We start from the raw sequence: 21,130 nt of genomic DNA, 5'->3' as shown, positions 1-21,130 counted from the left end.
GAATTTGGATCTTAAAGCAAAAGTGACCCTTAATGAATTTTTGATATCTAACTGTTCAATTTATATTCTGGTTTCAATTTGATTTCTATAAAAGAAATATTTTATCAAAATTTTTTCAACTAGGTTTCTTATAGTAGTATTACAACAAATTGCTTTTTAAAGTGTAATTCAAAAACAGTCCTTAAATTAAAAACAAACAATTAATACTACGAAAATACACTGTTAGTGGTTGAACTCATTCTTTATGCTAAACATTAAAAATTTACTAACAAAGAGTGATTAAGTAAGAAGTTATGAAACCAAAAAACTAGCGAAAAAAAGGTTACTTACATAAACTTTGATCTATTTTGAATTATTGATCTAAAAAACATTGCTTTAATGTCTATTAAAACTACTTATACAGTGTTATAAAACTTTTACTTTTATTTGATGAATTGTTTAAAAACACGAAACAAAAAAAGAATTGTAATTATTATTAGAAAACCACAAAATTTATATTCTTAATCTATTAAAAATCTTTAAAAAATGATCAATGTAGTATATTGTTAAATTTGCTTTGAAACTTCGTCTATAATAAAAATTTAAAAAGTATTAACTATGGTAAAAAGTTACATTTAAGCTCAGTTTAAAAAAATAAACATAAATATTTACGTTGTTAAGGTAATTTAGTTTTACTGTGTAAAATTAAAAGGTATTTAATTTTAACTACGGAGTACAAAACGGATGTTTGCTTCTTGCTAAAACAAAGTTTCTTACGTACAAAAAAGATTTAACAAACTAACTATGGTGTCCGACTCAATAACCGAAAGGTTCCTTTGTACACTAGGTTCCTAGACCAAACTTTTTAAACGCTTTTTTTATCGTTCAATACACAATATTGATTAATCATATAAATTTATATTATGAAAATAGATAAAACTTTAAAAAAATAAGAAACCCATTATTATGTAGAAGTAAATTTAAAGTTAATTTTAGCCTTATTGAAAAAGTAAACCCTACACTAATTTGCATAAGAATTTCAATTGACACTACACGCAAGTGTACAAGTTATTATGATCCACTTATTTAAAATTCGATACTGCATATTTACCGCAAAAGTTTTAAAAGTGTATGTTATTAATTTAAAAGTACACTTAGTTCAATGTTAAAAATAAATAAAAATATAGAAATCAATTAAAAAAAAAATTAAACAGAATTTAAAAGTCGGACTATATTAGAGCAGATTTCCATATACTTTTGAATACGGTATTTTTTAAACATTTTAATTTTAACTTATTAACTTAACTTAAATATTTCCGTATCATTTCGATTACTTAAACAAAATATTACTTTAGTAACATTTTGATACTTTCTTTCGTCTTGTCATCTAACTAAATATGTAAGTAGTTATCGGTCGGTATACATACGAATTCACAGTTGCCAGAATTTTTCTGCTATTTTTGCCCTCATTCAACTTGTATTGGAAAATTGACATATACAGATTTTTAACCGTTAAGTATCGCCCAAGAGCTAAGTTTGGCTTTTTTTGAATTTCAGTAAATGAATTAGTCTACAACTAAAACACTATACTATAGTGCTATTCTTATTAACTTTCAGTTTACGGAAAATAACTTCTTTATACTGAAATACTAAAAGAATAATTCTTGCAAACTTATAGTACAAATTCCGGTATCATTCTTTAGCTGATTTGAAAGTTGCTTGCAGTTTTTTGTTCATACTTAAAATTTTCAAATGCAGAAGTCTATCAGTTAGGTTCGTGTTTTTTGAGTTCGCACAGTCGCTTAAATTTGCAAAATTTGAGTTCGCACTGCTGTTTAAGTTTGGATTTCAAATTTAAAATATTTACTTAGTATGTAACTTTTTCAATTTTAAGTTAAGTAAATTTGAGTTTAACATAAGCTTCAAAATATTATTTTTAATTGTGTAATTTTTTTCTAATGTATTTAAATAAATATATAAAAACTTTAGAAAAAACAAAACGTAAAACTTTTAAATGTACTTTAGGTTCTAATCAAGGAAATAAATTTAATTCAAAACTTAAATTTTATATTTCTGTAAACTCAGTCTCAAAATAACAGTAATAAACACTTTTTTTTGAAGAAAAGTAAATTATAAGATTGTTTTTCAATTTTTACTAAAAGACGATTATTTTAAAAATTTTTAAATGAAATTGTACTTAATGTTTAGACTATGATTTTTTTTTTTAATTTACAGTAACTTCAAAATATGTAACCTTTTTGTAATAAATGTTGGTTTAAATTTTAACGATAACAATGGATAAAAGCATTTTTTATTATTAATAGATTAATTTATAAAATACAGTAATTAAGTATTGAACTCTAATATTTATATAGCTTTAGACTTTTACACTGAACTCAAAGTGAAATTTAGTAAGTGTATTTAAAAAAAAGGTTATTTATCAGTTTTATAATAAATATTTAAAAAAAAAACTCTTTAGTTTATTTAGTTTGCATATATTCCTACAGTGAGCAGGATTTTTTGATAACCTTAGAAAAACAAATGATATCATTTCTAATAATTGAACGTGTACAAATACGGTGCATTTACCTATAGGATACAGAAAACTTTTAAATGTAAAAAAATCATTAGTTTAAAGTTAAGTTTTTAAAGCTAATTTAAGTTTTTTTTCCAATATTTGAAATATATTAAGTTATTTGTTGAATAAATTTGTGATAAATTAGCTAAAAAGAATATATTAAAAACTAAAGCTTTATCATAGTCAACATATAAAAATTACAAACAATAAAAACAAATAAACACAAAAGCAATTGCAGAAATTATAAATTGCAGAAATTGTAAATAGTTCACTGTCTAAAATCCAGCAAAACTATTTACATAACTAAAAAACACCTTAAAAAACATCTTATAAACAGTAAAACTTATTTTACAATAACTTTACAATATAAAACACCTAGAAGAACTTATTTCAAATTTTATGCTGGTCTTTTAATCTTTTTTGTTCATCATAATAATGAAAAACAAATGGATTAAAGCTATTAGAATTAAATTGCTTCTATTGGTACTTCTTAAAACTAAATTATAAAAATAATAGGTAACAATTTAAGCTTCATAATTAACTGTTTTATGTCATTATTTTAGGTATTAATTTGAAAAATTAATAAGAAATAGTTCAAAAAACATCATATAATCTACTGTGAAATTAAAAAGACTAATCAAATAGATTTAAGATATTTTCTACACTATTTATTCTTAAAAGGTAGTTTTCACATAAAAAGTAGAGCTTACTGTTGTAGTTTCTAAATTTCATTTCTATAAAAGCTTTTGTGATAAAATAATTATGAAAAACTTTAAATTTGGTATAAAGAAAATTGATAAAAAGATACAGCTTAAAGTGCATTTTAAGATCAAAAATACTGAATATCAAAATGTTCTATTAAAAACAAAACTTCCAAGGTACGAGGTAAAAATTTCACTTAGTTTTAAGCATCTGAACGAAAATATCGGTTTAATAAAAACACAAATTAAATTTCAAAATATTTTGAAATGTTACATAAGCTTGGTTTATACAACTAATTTGTTTAAGCATTTCTAAAAAACTAGTAAATCAGTAAATCAACAAGACAAATAAGTTTTATCAAAACCAACAATTCATAAGTTGACACGCTGAATAAAAAACTGTTTACTATTTCTAAAATTTTTAATAAAGTTAGTATACTAAATTAGTAAATTTTTACATTTAAAGTAAAAAATAGACTAAATAGACTATAACTAAATAAACTCTTTTTTAATTAAAATAATCAGAAAAAACATCAGTAATAATATTGTAGATTGTAAAGTTGGCTTAAAACATAAAGAAACTCTAAAGCAATTAAAACAAATTGTTTTAAACAGTAACTGTTTTTATTTTTAAGCCACGTAATTATTAATTTCTGATTGAAAAATAACACTAAAATGAAACAAAACTACACAAAGGAGGAACTTTCTATTGAAACCATTATTTTTTAACATACATCACTTTAAAAAGTTAATTGCTACTATATATAACTTTTAAAATGTTTGTTCTTTTAATAAACATGACTATAAATAATAACCAGAAATTTATGTTTTTGTTCAAAATTAAATAAATTTAAAAGATCTAATAAAACAAAAAATATTTTTTGAACACATTTTAATTAAAAAACAAGTAGTTTATATAATTACTAAAGTTGTTTTACAAAACAGTTAGTGATAAAACTATTAGTTCTATAACTTCAAAAACACAAGAACAACATTTTGTGAACATATTTAACACAACTAAATTCACTTAAGTGCAAAATTTGTTACATAAAACTGTTAGTAGTAAAATAATAAATATACACTGAACTAATTAAAAATTAAAAGAGTTATATATTTTTTTTTAATCTGAAAAAACATTTAGAACAAATTACTTCAAGTTACCCTAGCAGTGAAGTATGTTTTTTTACATGTATAATAATTAAAATTGCAAACAATTAGGAAATGAAATAACTGGCATATAACAAACATTTATTTATTTATAGTTACAGAACATATACCTTTATATATATTTATTTAAAACTAATTTAAACTTTTCTTCCAGTTCAAATGTTTATCTAAATCATTTAATTTTTTATCTTTGTAAACTTAAAAATTTTAAATATTTTAAAAGTTATTGTGCTCTCAATTTTAAACAGTTATATTTCAAAATTTGTTTAATAAATTAAATAAACAGTAAATAAAAACAACATAAAATTTAGTTAAAAATCTACAAAGTAAGATCGAGCCATACATTGTTTTAAAATTCTTTAGAATCTATTAAACTTCAATTCAACTGATACAGTATGCATGAAGTAATACTTAAGTTAACCAAAAATTAAAATTACAGTTCTTTTGATCAGAAAGTTGTATTACATGACACAAAGCAAGAGCAAATTATAACAAAAATAAAGCACTTTGAGTATTTTTAATCTCTAATGTTTACTTAAACTTGGATTAGCATTCTAATAAAAATCTTTATACAAAAGTTTTAAAATTTGTTGATTTTTGAGTAAATTTATATCTAAGTTTAATTGATAATTTTATGTTTTTCTTCATTGCAAAAAAAAAATTAATTCAAGGTTTTTTGCTTAAGAACATAAAAGAAGTTGTGTAAATTAGTTAAAACTTTTAAATATAACTACAAAAGATTTGTTTTACATATGTTTGTATTTGAAACTTTTTATAGAGAAGTGAAATTTCAAAAACTTGTTTATCACTCAAAAATATTTTTTTAAATATTTGAAAATCCATTGTAGTTAAAAATAATATTATTATACATTTTAAAACAAAGAGTTAGAAAAACAATATAGATACTATGAAGTGGAAAAATTGGAATCATACTTTTATTTAAGTTGAAAAAAAACTTTAGAAAGGTAATTTTTTTTTTTAACTAACTTAAAGACCAAAGTATCTTTTTAATTAGGGAAGATGGTCTAAAAATAAATAAATAGATAAATTACAAACACTGATGAGTTATATAGAATAAATGAAATATTAAAACAAAAACTAACTTAAAGAGATGAGTGCTCCTGGGACAATTAAAATCCTACTTGTTTTACAACTTTGACAGGCACTATCAAATTGAAAAATTCTCTTGAAATCTTAACTAACTTTTTGCGGTTGGCTTTACTATAATCAGTGCTTCAAGTGATATAAATTCCTGTTTAGTCAAAAAAAATTTCTAAAATAGGTTGAACTAGAACAAACACATTAAATACTAAACAAAAAATATAATTAAAAGTAGAAAGCTATAAAATTTATTCAAGTATAAAACATTAAAAATTGATTAATTTGTACAAATATTTCAATTAAAAAATTAAACAAAAAATAAAAAACAACTTTCATACAAATACACTTTATCAAACTTAAAAGATTACTAGAAATAATTGTATATTTACTGATAATACTTTTATCATGTTTATAAAATGTTCGAATATAATTTAATTAGATTTAAATTGCTTTTATATGCAAAAAAATGTACGTGTAGTATATTATTCTTAATTATTTTTAATAATATATTTTAAATTAAACCCAAAACTTAATAGTAAACATTCTTATTAAATGAAAACTGTGGACTTAAATACTTTGGAAGAAACAATATCTCAGTAAAAAAAAATTATAAAAGTATTGAATATATAAATATCTCATTTGTGGCCTGTGAATAAAATTAAATTATGTAAGCTTAAATGTAGCAAATTTTTCCTTTTTAAAAAAAGAAAAATAAGTTGAAAAAACCTAAATTTTATGAAAAAAATAATGAATAAAACCTGTTATTGAAGTTTTAATCATGAATATCTATGAAAACTACATGCTAATAGTAGAGCAGTATGAAAATTAATTTAGTTATTTTTAAAATCAAGAAATGCAAACAAATTTTAATAAAAGTATCAAGGGCATAGGAGGGTTAACACTTATTTCACATTTTGATCTTATTTTATTGAGTTTTTAAGGTACAAGATGGTTTTTACTGGTTTTAATAATAAAAAAAATTTTGAGATATATAAGGTCAAAGTGGGAGGCAACAATAGGTTCCTTTAGGAGGGGCAAACTAAAACAGCAAAAAAAAAGACTACTTCACTAAAAATCTATATTCTCCTACGTTTTTTGAGATAAATACCTCAAACTTTCAGAATATTTTGTTTAAAGTACTTCAAAACTTTGTCAGAAAGAATGTTTTAAAAATTAAAAAAATAAAATTATAAAAAAATAAAATAAAAAAACAGCTTTTTTTTGTTTTTTTGTCACAAATTACCTATTTTTATTTGTTTAAATTCTCTTCCGACACAACTTTTTAAAAATTGCAAGGAGCATATTCTGAAAGTTTGTGGCATTTATCTCAAAAAACGTAGAAGAATATAGATTTTTAGTGATGTAGTCTTTTTTTGCTGTTTTACTTTGCCACTCCCAAAAGGAACCTATTGTTGCTGTCCAATATGACCTGCTATATCTCAAAAAGTAATTTTATTTTTTTAAATTGGTAAAAAGCAACTTGGAGCTAAGTTAAAATTCAATATTATAAGACTAAATTGTAAAAATGGTGATCTACATCCCTATGCCCTTAATATGTTTTTAATTGTTATTCAAAATTTTTGGTAGGATGATTAATTAAAACGAATTTTTTTCAAATGTTGGCTAGTATTAGCATGGTATTTAAGACTTAAATCTCTTCTTAAAATATCTACACCATTACGTGGTATGAACTAGAAACATCAGGCATAATCTAGCCTATTAGTAAAATCATTTTCTATATTTAATAGATAAGTCTTATTTATGTAAAGCAATAATCAACTACTTTACCTTTAAACTCAGGAACAGATTTCCATTTAGAAGTGTATTTTTGTTTATTCTTCCTAGTAGGTGCCTCAATTTTGACATTTTAATTTTTAACCAGCTGTGACAAATAAATTTTTTAGTGCTTTATATTAAATAGGCTGTTATAAAGTTAACTATCATAAAATAACAAATAATATTTTTTTAGTATTTTGGATTAAATAAATATTGGGAAACATATTTGTACATATTTTTTTAGTAATATTGTTACTTTTTTTAAATTAATCAATTTAAAGTTCTTGACTTAAATGCCTATTTCAATATTTTGTTTTTAATTGTATTTTACTTCCATTTATTTGGTCAAACTTTTTTTTTCAAATTTGTTAACAACAACTGAGGATCTCCTATATGCAAATATAGGAGTAAAACATTGTTTTGTTAGTAATAAGCTATTAAAAAAATATTATTTTTTTTCTTTACTTAATACTTAATAAAAATTCATTAGTTAGTTAGATAGATGTTTTTCCTACTTTTTAAACAACTTACAAATGTATACTTTGCTTTTAACTATTCTAACTACTAAGTTAATGTAATTATAATTTATCTGAGTTAATAATAATCAGAATTGCCACTCTTTGAGACAAAATAGTCAGTCTGTGTTACCTCAGACTAGTTAGAGTTTATAATTAAATAGAAACAAAACGTTTTTGTTATAAAATTTTTGATTAAAAATAATACTAATTAAGTTTAAATACAAAAAGATACCTAAATAATTACAGAAGAATTTAAAAAATCAATATTTGTAACAAATAAGAAATAATTAAGGCATACAAACTGGTATGAGATACTTAAAGGATATCAGCACTAGCATGAGATTTCAAAAGAAGTTCATACTAGCCTAAGAGTGCCACACACAGTATGTATCTGAAACTTTTTTTTAACTGAATATATCTTAAAAGTTAATTGAAACTGGTTTTAGTTGTATAAAATATCTTAGTATAGACTTGATGGATGATACTATAAATAAAACTAATCTACTGATGTTAAATTTTTACATGATACAAACAAACTATAAAACTAAAACATTAATTCTTAGCACAAAAATTTTATCTAAAGTCCACCACAAAAACTAAAGTACATTTTCATTGACTATTTGAATGCTTTAAAAGCCATAACTTTACTTGTTTGCTCATATATTGTAGGATATGGGAAATGTGAGCTGAAAACTTTTTTAATGAAGCAAATCTATCAAATTTTATAATGATTATTTTATTAAAACTGTTCTTAATGATTCTTTTTTATAACAATTAGATGATTAAGATCAATTATTTAACTATTATTTTGTTATACTTATTACACAAAATTTATTTTTAATTTTTTTAGGATTGTTTTACATAATACTTGATTAATTGTTTTTAGTGAATAAAAGACATTGTTTAGTTTTGATTTAAACACAGCTGTTTTTAGAAAAATTTCTACACTTCTAAACTTAAGCTATAAAATCATAACTTCTAGAATTCTTGTAAAACATAATTTATCAAAACCAAAATTGTAACAAAAATATTTATCAAATAACAGAAGAACTTATTTAAGAAATCAAAGAAGAGCTAAAAAGAGTAAATAAAATGATAAATATTAAAAAGAAAACATTATATAACTGTTAAGTTCTAAAATAATAGATAAAGTGTTTTTTACTAGTCTAAAGTCATTTAGATAATTCTTGAATAATTAATAAGTATACAGTTAAAATATTTAGTTGTTACAAAAGGAGAGTCTTCAAAGATATTTTTAATAAGAGTTAGCTTATAAAACTGGACTAATTTAATAACACAGGTTAACCAATTTCATCATTTTAATGGTTAACACAATTATGCACATTTGTAGGCTACTTTTTATATGGCTACTATACAAACAGTCCTAGACTTTATAATGCAAGACATAATTAAATTAAAATTTGCAGATAGATTGTTACAAGAAATCTTATTTACCAATTTCATTAAGACTAAATCTGTTGTTTTTTTTTAGTAAAGAGTGACCAGCAAAAATGTGCAAAAATTAAGTCAAAGAGACATTTCTAAAAACTAAAAAAAAATGTTAAACCTTATTTTTGTTTTTGAAAAAATGATAAACTTATGTTTGAATAAATAGTAATTTGAATATAGTAATGTTTTGGTTATAAACTATATTACTTGAATGAAATCATAAAATTTGAAATTTAAATAAGGCATTTAAAAATTCATTATAACATTCAAACATATAAAATAGAATACAAAAATTTAAACAAAATTTAAAATTTTAAAATTTTAAATTGATAAATTTTTGATAAAAATCTTTAATTATTCTAAGACTTTAATCACAATTTATTATTTTATTTCTAGGATATTTTAATTTTTTATGGTAGACAACCATCAGATTTACTCCACCCTCCTCTATTTTGCTTCTTAACATTAAATTGAACACTTTGTAAATTTAAAAATTTGTATTTTTAGTGTAATTAATTTAGTGGCAATGTTTCATAAACAACTCACTAAGCTTACTATTTTGCTGAAAGTCTTATTTCGTCTTATTTTCGTAAAACAATATAAAAAAGTTTAAATAAGTTTAAATTAACATTTAAATAAGTTATTTAATTTTCTATCTGAAAAAAGAAAATATATATAACTAATTGAAATTTTAAAACATATTAAAAATTGGCTTTTTAAAACTGATGATTTTTTTTATAAAAGTTATGAGCATGAGCATTTTTTAAATATTTCCAAATTTACTTTATTTGAAGAGCAGTGTTCCTTTAGAACCTTTTACAATGATTTAACTTGTCACAGTTTAAATTTATTATTTTAAACCTTACAACTTGTAGTTACAAGCATTGTTACTACAGTTTATAAACTTTGATAAATTATTTTTCAAAATGTTCTTCTTTACGTTTACGTGACGCCCCTTGAGGCCGTTCTGCTACAAAAATAAAAATTTCGGTTAAAAGAGGTTTATGCTAAGCTAACAGCTATTGTGGAAAATAGCTCATTTTTTAACTAATTTTCCGCGTTTCAGCTACATTTGGCTTCTCTGCATACGATATATATCAGGGACGTGTTTAGAATTTTTTCAGTGAGGTATCACATTTTTTTAATCAAAACCAAAGTATTTTCTGTGGTAGCTTTAAAGTTTAAATAAACACTTTTGAAACTTTCATGAATGTCTACTACATAACTGTATAAAATTTGTAGTAATACAGTTCTTCAAATTTTAGTAAAACAATTAAAATATACACCTATGTTATTTATTATTGACCATGTGAAAATTTTGTCTTACATTGTGAAGCTAACATGAATAACGAAAACATTTTTTAAATAAGAAACTGCACACGAGAACTAACTAAAATTAGTAACTAACCTGTATTAGTATTAGTAAAACATTATCACGATATTTAAATAAATTGATAAGTCGAACAATTCCAGTTAAAAGAATTTAGCTAAACATCAAATTTTTGTCAAAAATTACTTATGTTTTTGAAACGAAACTTCAGCAAAAATTAAAGTTTCCAAAATTAAAAATGAAACCCTTTCACTTGTAATAACACTCAAAATTATTTTATAAACAATTTTTGTTGGCGTAATTTGTAACAAAAGTTTTATTGTTCATATGTGCAACTTTTGCAAGTATAACATTTTTATACTGTTTTTACTTTTTTTTAAAAATAAAACTTGCAAAACTACGTCATATTAGGTCAATAATATTCAAAAGTTTAGTAAAAAAGCACAACTAAATATAAATAAATTTTAAAATTTTCGGTTAAATAATCTAAGATTTTTCCGTTATACTTCTTTTTTTCAGGGGTTGCAGAGGAAACCAGTCGTAACACGCCCCTGCTGTATATATATACATAAATATATTAAAGATTTTATGAAAAGTTCTGGTCGATAGTGCTCGAAAAATTGAATTGGAGCTAAATATTTATTTGGTTATACAAAAACCAATAGTTTAGACGAACGTTTCGTATATGATATATAAAATCCCATATACTCCTCAGTAAGATATTGTTTATTACAGTTTTAAACAAAAATTTAGAAAGTGAAAATTTTTACAATGATTATGACGTAGTAATAACAGACAGAGTTAATTAGAGATAAATAGAGTACAGTGAGCTGAGTTTGAAAAAATACGCTGAACTTGTTAATTTATGCTAGGAAAATGTTTTAAATTATTTAAAAAAATATTTTATCTATTCGTGTTTGCGGCTTAATTTTACTTAGTTTTAAATTTTAGTTAGTTTTAATTTCGCTAAAAAAGTTATTTGGTAGTGAATGCATATATTTTGTCTTTCGCGTTTCTTGTTTAGTGTTACATTATTATCTGATTTAGCAATTTCTATATATTCTAAGTTACAAAGTTTGCAGCCGAATTTAGTATTGAATTTTTATTTTGTCCTGTCTAATATTTCCCATTTAATTTTGTAGTCTGTGTTGTTATCTTTCAAATTCAAAATGTAGTTCGCCAGCTCTGTTGTTTGTGTTTTGTTAATATTGTTGAACGATGATTTGTGGTTTCTGTATATTTGTTTAAAAGTAAATCATGTGGATCCTAAATACTGTTTTGTTCTGTTACAGCCTTTTGTAACGCACGGGCCAATTTTTTCAGAAAAATATGCTTTGCGGGCCGCACTATTTAAAAAAAAGTCTTCGAGGGCCGCAGTTATTTAAAAATAGTTACAGTAATTAGTATTACAAAATTATAACAAAATAAGCAGTAAAATAGCACCTTTAAACAGTATTTAGTAAAGTAAGAGCCTGGCTGTAAGTTTTTATTGCAAAACGTTTTATTTTAACTTTTTTGAAATTAAGTTTTTAACTAGAAAGTAACTCGCGGGCCGCAGATTTTGGCTTTGAGGGCCACATTTGGCCCGTGGGCCGCAGTTTGTCGACCCCTGGTATGGAGTAATATAAAGAGTTTGTATGTGGTGTATAATTGGTATGAGAAGAGTTTACAAACATTCAGGCTACTCAGATTTTAAAAAGTTTTAATAGATTTAGGCAACTCAAGCTAATTTAGATTTTCTTAATATAGTTTGAAAAAACTCAGGCTGTCTTAAGCTATTTTTTTTTGAGAAACCGAATTAAATGTTTTGTAAACACTTTGGTTAGTTATTTATTTAATTCCAAATTACTTTAACTTGGGTTAGTTTTAATACTTTTTACAACTAATACTTACTCTTGTTTTACCATTTAAATTTTATCATGTTAGTTTTAAAGTATTTATTTTAGTTTATAACAATGGCTGCCTTGCGACTAGCTTTAATAAATCATAAAATACGTATTTAAAATTGTTTTCTGTAAACATAAAAAATAAAAGCATAAATTTACAGTTTTGCTATCAGTGATTCTCAGCATCTTAAATATTTTGTGAACAGTTATTCGTGTTTTTTATCTTAAACTACACATTGAAAGAATATTTATTTTTCTGTATATATGCATGAAATATTGGAATTTTTAATGTACTTGAAGATATTTCAAGACTGATTTGTATACATTTAAGCATATATTTGTAATCTAAATAGTTTTCTGTTCGTACTACGTTAAACACTTTGTACCCTACTGAAACACAACGCTCAGTATATAAATATATATTTTTTAAAGATTTAAAATAAACTCAGACTAATCTAGCTAATTTATAGTTACTCAGGGTAGTTTATTATTCCTCGCAGAGTTTTAACTAAATTTAAGTTGTGCAAGATACAAAAAAACAAATTATGTAGTAAGTATTTTCAATTGTACTTTAACTTCGTTTTTTAAGTCTATATTTAATTTGAGTTTAAATCATTATAATAAGTTCTAGTTGTTATTATTTATTTCTAGTGTACTTGTTTTTGTATAATATTTTAATGTTATAATTGAAATTACTTGGCAATCGTTTGTAGATTTGTTAATGAAATGTATTCAAAAAACTTAAATTATTAAAATTAAGTTTTTAAATTTTTAAAGTAAGATTTTTTTTTGATAAAATATTGCGTGTTTCATCTTATACTTAAATGAACAAAAAGGTATTGAGTTAATAAAATTTGAAATTGTAAAAAGTTTTTGAAAGATTAAAAAGACAATTACTTAACGTATTATAAGTAATATTTCATTGAAATATATAAGTAATTTAAGATAAAAAGTTACGTTCTAACATAGATTAAATGGTATAATGTATCAAAAAATATTTCGGCTATCAATTTACATAAATTTTTGTGCAGAAACAACACTTCAATTAACTATGCGGAGTTCCTACTGAGTTATAAAAAAAATGTTAAAAAAAAATAGTAATAATTAGACTGGTGCCTGTTTGAAATTTTTTTAATTAAAAAAACTCAAACTTGTTTGAATTCTTTATTAGTAACTCAAGCTATAAAAGTATTTTTTCTAGTTCTAACGTATTTTTATATATTTAAGTTTTTTTGTAAATACAAAATCCTTTTGCTACATTTATCATTTTTTCAGTATTCAAGCTTGATTTACTGTATTTTATAATCTTTTTTTACACTTAAATATACTTAAACAAAATATGTACTAAGTAAGTGGTTTCAATTATTTTCAATTTAGAGCTGGTTAGGAGCTTTACTAAGAAATATTATGGAAACTAACATGATTTGAATGGTTTATTTATATTTTATTAAACCAGTTGTAGATAATAGAGCTAACAGTATTTGAACAGTCTAAGATGCTCGTAAAGTGTATGATAGCAACTTTATAAAGTTAATTATTCTAAAAATATTAATGTAACTAATAAGAGAGCTACTATTTTACTGGTAGAAAAAACTATGTGCTTTATCAAAGTAAAACAGTATTATTAATAAAAAATGAGTGAATAGAAAAACAGTGCAAAAAATTGTAATTATTTTTCTAAATTAAACTTTTAATGTACTACCTAGAAGTGTTTATAAAATAATCTATTCAATAATATTTCACCGTTTATTATAGTAAACGTTTTCAAAATTGCGTAGCCAAACTATTTAACTTAGTTCATTTTTGAAAACATTTTGTTGACTAAAAAAGTTGCCTACCTTATTGTAATTTAAGCTAAAAATTACAAATATAATTATACCATGTCAAGGTTTTTTATCATTAATCTGAATAATTTTTTCAAAGTATAAATCAATTACAAGGAAAAATGTCAAGCAGTTTTTAAAGAGTTTTGAAGTGGACCAGAAAAAGAGTCTCAACTTAAAAAAATAGTTCTACTAAATAGGGTTTGCCAAAGTGAGCGAAATGCCCCTTAAAATGCTAACAGGGATCTTTAATTAGTAGGCAAGAAAATAGTAAATGGGTTGTTAAATAATTGAGGGGCAGTATCTAAAAACAACATTTTTATTATTTATTTCCGAAACGGGGCGTTAACTAAAACGAGTTTGGGAAACCCTGAACTTAACGAATTTTGATTTCAAAGAAAAACAGTCGGCGAAATTTCGATGTAAACTAATAAATAAAAAGCTTTCAAGCGTCAAGGATATATTTCTTAAGTACTAATCTAAATGAGCAAAATCGAGCTTTTATGTACTTATAACTGTAATTAGGTTTTAAATACTTTGATGCTTGTACTTTATAACTATATAAGACATTAATAAACAGCGTTTCTGAAGTATTTTCAGCATGATGAGTCTTAATAATGAGTCTTAATCGTAGATGTCACGGAAACTGTTGTAGATGTTAATATGGAGCAACTTAAGAACTTAAAATAAAATATAAAACTTTTTCAGTTTAAAAACAATGATTTAAAGCTAGAAATAATACTTATACTACTTAAATTTATAAAAGTAAAAACACATATAAGGTTAAAGAGAAAAAACAAATGCAAGTTTAGAAACTTTTAATCTCGTAACGGTGCTAAAATTATCTACAGTAAGTAATAAGAAACTTTATTTATCGATAGAAAGAAAACATTTTGGAATTCATTTACCTAGAAAACTTCATTTGTGAAAGAAAAGAAAAAACTTTACAAGTCACTATTCACATTTTGTCTAAAGGCGGATACTTAAACTTTGATTCTCCAGCTGTATCCTTCAACAAGTATTTACCGATCCATACTTGTCCCCTCAGATTGCTACACTCCTCAACGATACCCTTTATATATGTCTTCTTGTCAATAAGACTTTTGTTCGAATACTTTTTATTAGCCTGCTTCTGAATAGTTTTATGTACAATAGCAGGTTTGCACAGCGGCTTCACCAACACTTTCTTTTCATCCGGGACGTTCTGTCTGGGAGGTGGCGGTCTGTGATGATGGTCGCGCGGAAGGTTCTTCCTGGTCACGAGCAGGTTGTTGCTGTTCGGACCCAACGCGTTCAGCGAGTAGATGGTCGCGTTGCGGGTGGGAGGCGTGTCGGTGAGCACCAGGGGAGAGTCGTGCTTCTGGTGGCTTTTCAACGCTGTAAAATAATAGATGAAGTGAGCAGATGCGTGTGTTTGTGTTGAGCTATACAAATTTATTTGTGAACAGTTATTATAACATTTTTCAAAAAAGTTTTTAAATTAAATATTAAATCACTTAAAAACTTTTGTTTATGTTACAACAGCTGTAGGGTGTTGTTGTTATACTAATTAATTTAAATATTGTTTGGTCAGAAATTTTACGAGTCAGTATAATGAACAATATAACTACAAACATAGATCTAAACAAATACTACTTTAATTGTAAGCTTAGATGTAGACATTAGATAATTTTTCAATAAAGTTGATCAGTTGTATCTAAAATAGTAACAGCTTTACAGTATTTTAAAAGATAAAAAAGGACATTAATTAAACTTAAACAACATATCAAAACTGACATTTTTACAACAGCTGTATAATAATTGATTTTTTTAGTTTAATGCCATTAAAAAAAATATTTTAATCTAAATTCATGAAACTAAATGAGATTAAAATCATTACAGTACTTTTAATTTTTTCATGTGTCAACATATTTGAAAATACTTCAAAACAGCAAATTAAAAAAATTACTAAATTACATTTTTAAATATTTACCAAGTAACCTTTAAATATTTTTACCAAAATATTCATTTTTAAATAACAATGACAACTCGTTTCTATTAATAATAAAAAAGCTTTTTTAATTTTACAAATTTAAAATCAAAGCAATGAACTAATAAACAAAAATTACTTAAAACATTTTATTACTCTTGAATAGCTGTATTCTTTTTAATCAAAAACTACCAGTCTTGCAATATGTCACAACTAATAAGTAAAAAAATAAGTAGTTTCAAAACTATTTTTAAAATAAATTCTTCAAAATATATTGTACTATTCATAAGTTAAAAGTTCCCAGAACGAAATAAACAAGCAATGTGTTTTCTGGCTAGCAACATATAAAAAACAAAATACTTTATCAGTTTTGTTTCAATAAAGTATTTTGTTTTTTATATAATGTTAGCCAGAAATAACATTTTCGAAACAAAACTGAATTAGATTGAAATTAAATGTAAATACAAAAAAAACTCCTCTCTGTTCAACAAATGTCCAAAACATTTAACAAGCTTGTTTTTTTTGAGTATTTTATTAACAAACCTGTAACTTTTCCTTCTTTATCCATTTTGTATATTAGTTTTGGAGAGCCTAAAAAATAAAGCTTTCTTAGTTTTAATTGTTTACTTTTAATTAAAATCTTAACTAAATAAACTAAGACTAAACAAAACTTAACTTTCTTCAACACTTATATTAGCATAAAATTTAAATTGACTTACTGTCTATGTAAAAAAGTTTTCCACTGAGGTTTGATACTTAAACTCTACCTTTAGTAAAAAAAATAATTTAAAATACTATTTGAACAAAGTTACAATTTTCTTCAAACAAGGATTATTATGTGTCAGGCTGAATCAGTTGATATCAATTATGAAAACTCTCCAAATGACAGTTTTTTGATAAGCTTAGAAGTTTATTAAACACCAAGAAGTTTGTAAAACTTTATTTTTTGAGTAGATTATTAAATTGCAAATTTATTTTAAATAATTTCCTTTTTGTAAATTAACTTATACCGAATTTAAGGCAATATTTTCAAAATGTCAGTTTTTGTCAATATAATTACTTAAAACTTCCTGGCTTTTCAAAATAAATTTGAGAGTCACTATTTTTTTTGTAAAAAATTTTAAGTTGTGAATTTATTTCTAAACTAGTATCTGTTTTTTTTTAGCCCAGCCATTGTGAGCGAGGACTTTAGAATTAAATGTTAAGTATATCTGTAGAAGCTATGTGAAAATTCAATATCATACTACTCAAAATTTTATGATATTATTAAGGTACAATATCTTTAAAAAAATCATATGAACAAGTAACAAAAATTACTCAGAAGTCTTATAACTTTGCCACTACAACCAAACTAATAAACTACGTAGTATCTTCTAGTTATAAGTCCTATTGGGAGCTGACTTCTAATGGCGAGAAAATGTCAGTGTAAATTGTGGTATGCAAGACTAAAATCAAAAAAATTATGTACAATCCATGTTTAAACTAACTTGAATTAAAATTTTGCGTTAATAAATAGATAACTTAACAAATAGTTAATTGAATCCTCTTGGTATTTTATGAGCTGTAAGCTTGTTCCTCATTAAAAAGATAATTAGATTTCATCTCCTTTAGAGGAAATATTTAATTTAACCCTAACTTAAATTCACCATACCAAAATCCTATCTACAAATAGATATTCTTACTAATTAACAATAATTAAGAAATTATCTAAATACTAACAAAAGTTTCTAAAAAAAAAATCAACTAAGAACAAAATTAAAACTGCAGCTTTTTTAAGCAAAATATATCTCTGATACTTAAAAGTTAAGTTATATATTACTTCAAAACAGAAAACTAGTTTCAATTAAGTTCAAAAACAAAATCTGATTTCTAGAAAATTACCAATTTAAAAGTTATAACATAAGTAAATGTATATAACAACGTTTATTATTCATAAACTACTAGTTTTTTTAGTTTTAACTTTAAAAAATCAAAAAAAAGTGTTTTCTTGTCCAGTTTTTACAAAAGTGTGTATCTGGGTACAAAATTTCATTTATAAGTTACAAAAAACTTTTGAATAATAAAATGAAACGACATTATTCAGTTTTTATTCTTTAATAGTTTTGTTTTTAAACTTTTTTATAGACTTAAACATTTTCATACCAATAGACACAACTTAATAATAAACTATTATTTAAGCGTTACTAATCATAAAAGTATAGTTTATTTGATATTAAAACTTAACAATTTTTTAATTTCAGGACATCATCTTAAAAAAGATTATATTATTATTTTCAAAAAATAAAATTATTGTTTTAATGTTTTTTTTTAACTGTAAATAAAAGTTGATTTTGTTAAGTAGAGTATTTATTTAATTCCTTATTAGATACTTTTTTAATGCCCTAATTAAAAACATTGATTGTTTCATCTTTTCTGATTTTACTGTGCTGAACTTGCCTAACAACTGATACTTAAGTAGTGCTACTTACATTAAACAAAATAATTTAAGCAAAGTGTACTTAGACAAAGTGTACTGCTAAATTTAACTTAAAGAGACTAATTTGGTGGTTAATATGAAAAAATATATGTGATTATTGTTCTAAAATACAAATGGAATACTACAAGAAAAAGTATTCAAATATACTTATAAGAGTTTTACAACATATTAAGGATATAGGATGTGCATTTTTATAGTAGTTATTTTTATTTTGTAGAGTTGTGTATTAGCTATCATTTAGTACTACTTTTACTACAAGAATCAAAACAGCTTTTAGGAATAAGGAATATTACCTTGACAGTTACAAAAGTTTTTTATTCAGGGTTGTCACTCTTTAAAGCAAAAAAAGCCTGAAATTCTGAACTTTATAAACTAGTCTAAGTTTATGATAAATCCAAAAAAATAACAAGGTTTCTTCATAAAAATATAACTAAAAAAAAACAGAGTTTTAGGCACATACATATAAACTTACTGGAGTTTTGGAAAAAAGGACTGAGTCAGAGTTAAAAAGAATTAAACTAGCCTAGGTTGGCCTGAGTTTTACAAAAAAATTAAACTAATCTGAGTTGTGCTGATTGTGTTGCAGCGCTACTAATAGAATTCACAAACTAAAAATACTTTTTTTTATAATATTTCTGCTAGTTTAAATATGTATTCTGCATTTTGTTTTTTTAGTGCTGCTTGTAAAAACCCTGAAAAAAGGTTGATAAATGCACTGGTTTTTATAAAAACAAAGTAACAAAATAGTGAGTATATGTTTGAGTTGATACTAAAATTAGACTTTGTTTTTACTACTAAAAACACTTTTTTATTTTGTATACAAATTTTCCTTAATTTACCATTTTCAAATATTTATATTTCAGTTTTAACCGTTTAGTAGAAATGACACTATGATAGAGTATAATGATTGTAGATTTTGTAGTAAATAACTACTTTAAATCAATGAGTAATGTTTATTCAATTTTATTATATAAATATTTACAAAAAAAAAAATCTCTATATCAAATAATGTCCTGCCAATAAAATGTTTATAGCTGAAATAATATGACTAGTTTATAGTAAAATTATAACTGTTATAAAATACACTGATATTAAAACAAAATATATTGATCAAAAGCAAATGGAAGTCTGATTTAATACAATAATTTATCAGTTCTATGCTTATAACTGATTAAAATTTCTATTAAAAAAGTTAATTATAAAGGATTTATAAAAAGTGAATTTTTAAGCCAAATTTTTGTAAGTATTAAAAAAAAAAGTACTTTTGAATTAAGATAAAATATTAACAACTTTCTCAATTACTTAATTAAGTTAAAAAAGATGGTACATTAAAATCTGTTAAAAACTACACTATTGTTTAAGTATTACTTAAGAATTAAAGTTTTCAATTATAAAATAACTTAACCCATTAAAAATTGTATTCTAATGAAAAACATGAAAGTTTTTGGCAATATCAGGGTTGTCACTTTCTGATTGTGTGGCAACCCTGCAACATTAAAGTGCATGTTAAAAAACAGACCTTTGTTGACAAAATCAATTGAAAAAGATGATGGGCTTCTTGAACTTTTCTTTATTAGTTCTATTTCTGATATAGGTGTTGCAACTCCTTTCTTATAGGCAGTTACATTGCTTTTTTTATAAAACCCCATTTTAAAAGCTTAAAATATATGTACTTTAAATATGATTCTGTTAAAAAAAACAATTTGTAATTTAACACCTATCTATGCATAAAATGTTTAATTTGAAAATACTTTTTAAAGAATTGCACTAAAATATGAACCACCAGTAAGCAAATACAAATTAAAAAAATTTATTAGAGAAGAACATTGTATTTTCAAGTTCACTGGAATGCACACAATGTTAGATTTTAACAATTTCAAAAAGAACTGATTTCAAATCACGTTTAGTAAGATCCCCTAAGTAAAAGCTAAAGTCTTCTTAGTTTAAAGTAAAGCCTGAACATCAGGCCCTGAAATATTCTTTGAACAAAATAAGTAGAAACGGTAAATTTCCAACATATCCATCTCAATTCTAACGAATTTAAAAAAGCAAATATAACGGCAAGAAAACTTAAAATGCTGTCAAAACGGTAGCCTAACAATGACAATTTAAAGTAAGGAAAAGGTTGAGTGAGACAATTTTATTGTTTTAGAAATTTCAACCCACAAATTAAAATAAAATAAACAAATTTTATTTTGAAATAAATGACTTTTTTTGAGTTTGGGCTAATTGGGTTGGTAAAAAAGCCTACAGAAAAAGTTATTTGATATTTTTTTATTCATTCTATATTATTATAGGCATTAGTTTTAGAACGAGCTTTTTCAAAAAAAAAAAACAACTATATTCAAAAAAAAAGATCATGCAAATTGAAAACTGT

General features: G+C 23.7%; 1 protein-coding gene across 1 annotated transcript; it reads right to left on the bottom strand.

Annotated features, from left to right (window-relative positions):
* Positions 1–15,121: 15,121 nt before the first annotated feature.
* Positions 15,122–20,430, bottom strand: LOC145844551 (uncharacterized). The gene is made up of 2 exons (XM_082951948.1): positions 20,273–20,430; positions 15,122–15,685 (listed from the first exon to the last, which is right to left on the bottom strand). The coding sequence occupies exons 1-2, from the start codon at positions 20,400–20,402 to the stop codon at positions 15,267–15,269; spliced, it is 549 nt and encodes a 182-aa protein (XP_082808074.1). The 5' UTR covers positions 20,403–20,430; the 3' UTR covers positions 15,122–15,266.
* Between the last annotated feature and the right edge of the window lie 700 nt (positions 20,431–21,130).

This window comes from Thalia democratica, chromosome 9, assembly GCF_965202585.1.
Source record: "Thalia democratica chromosome 9, ktThaDemo2.hap1.1, whole genome shotgun sequence".
NCBI lineage: Eukaryota > Metazoa > Chordata > Thaliacea > Salpida > Salpidae > Thalia > Thalia democratica.
This window is presented reverse-complemented; position numbering and strand designations above follow the sequence as displayed.

Bases quoted from the DNA above. Each gene is read 5' to 3' on its own strand.
- LOC145844551 (XM_082951948.1), bottom strand. From the start codon at position 20,402: ATGGGGTTTTATAAAAAAAGCAATGTAACTGCCTATAAGAAAGGAGTT. The intron at 15,686-20,272 runs GTCTGTTTTTTA...ATTATTTTACAG, and splicing joins AATTGATTTTGTCAACAAAG to CGTTGAAAAGCCACCAGAAG.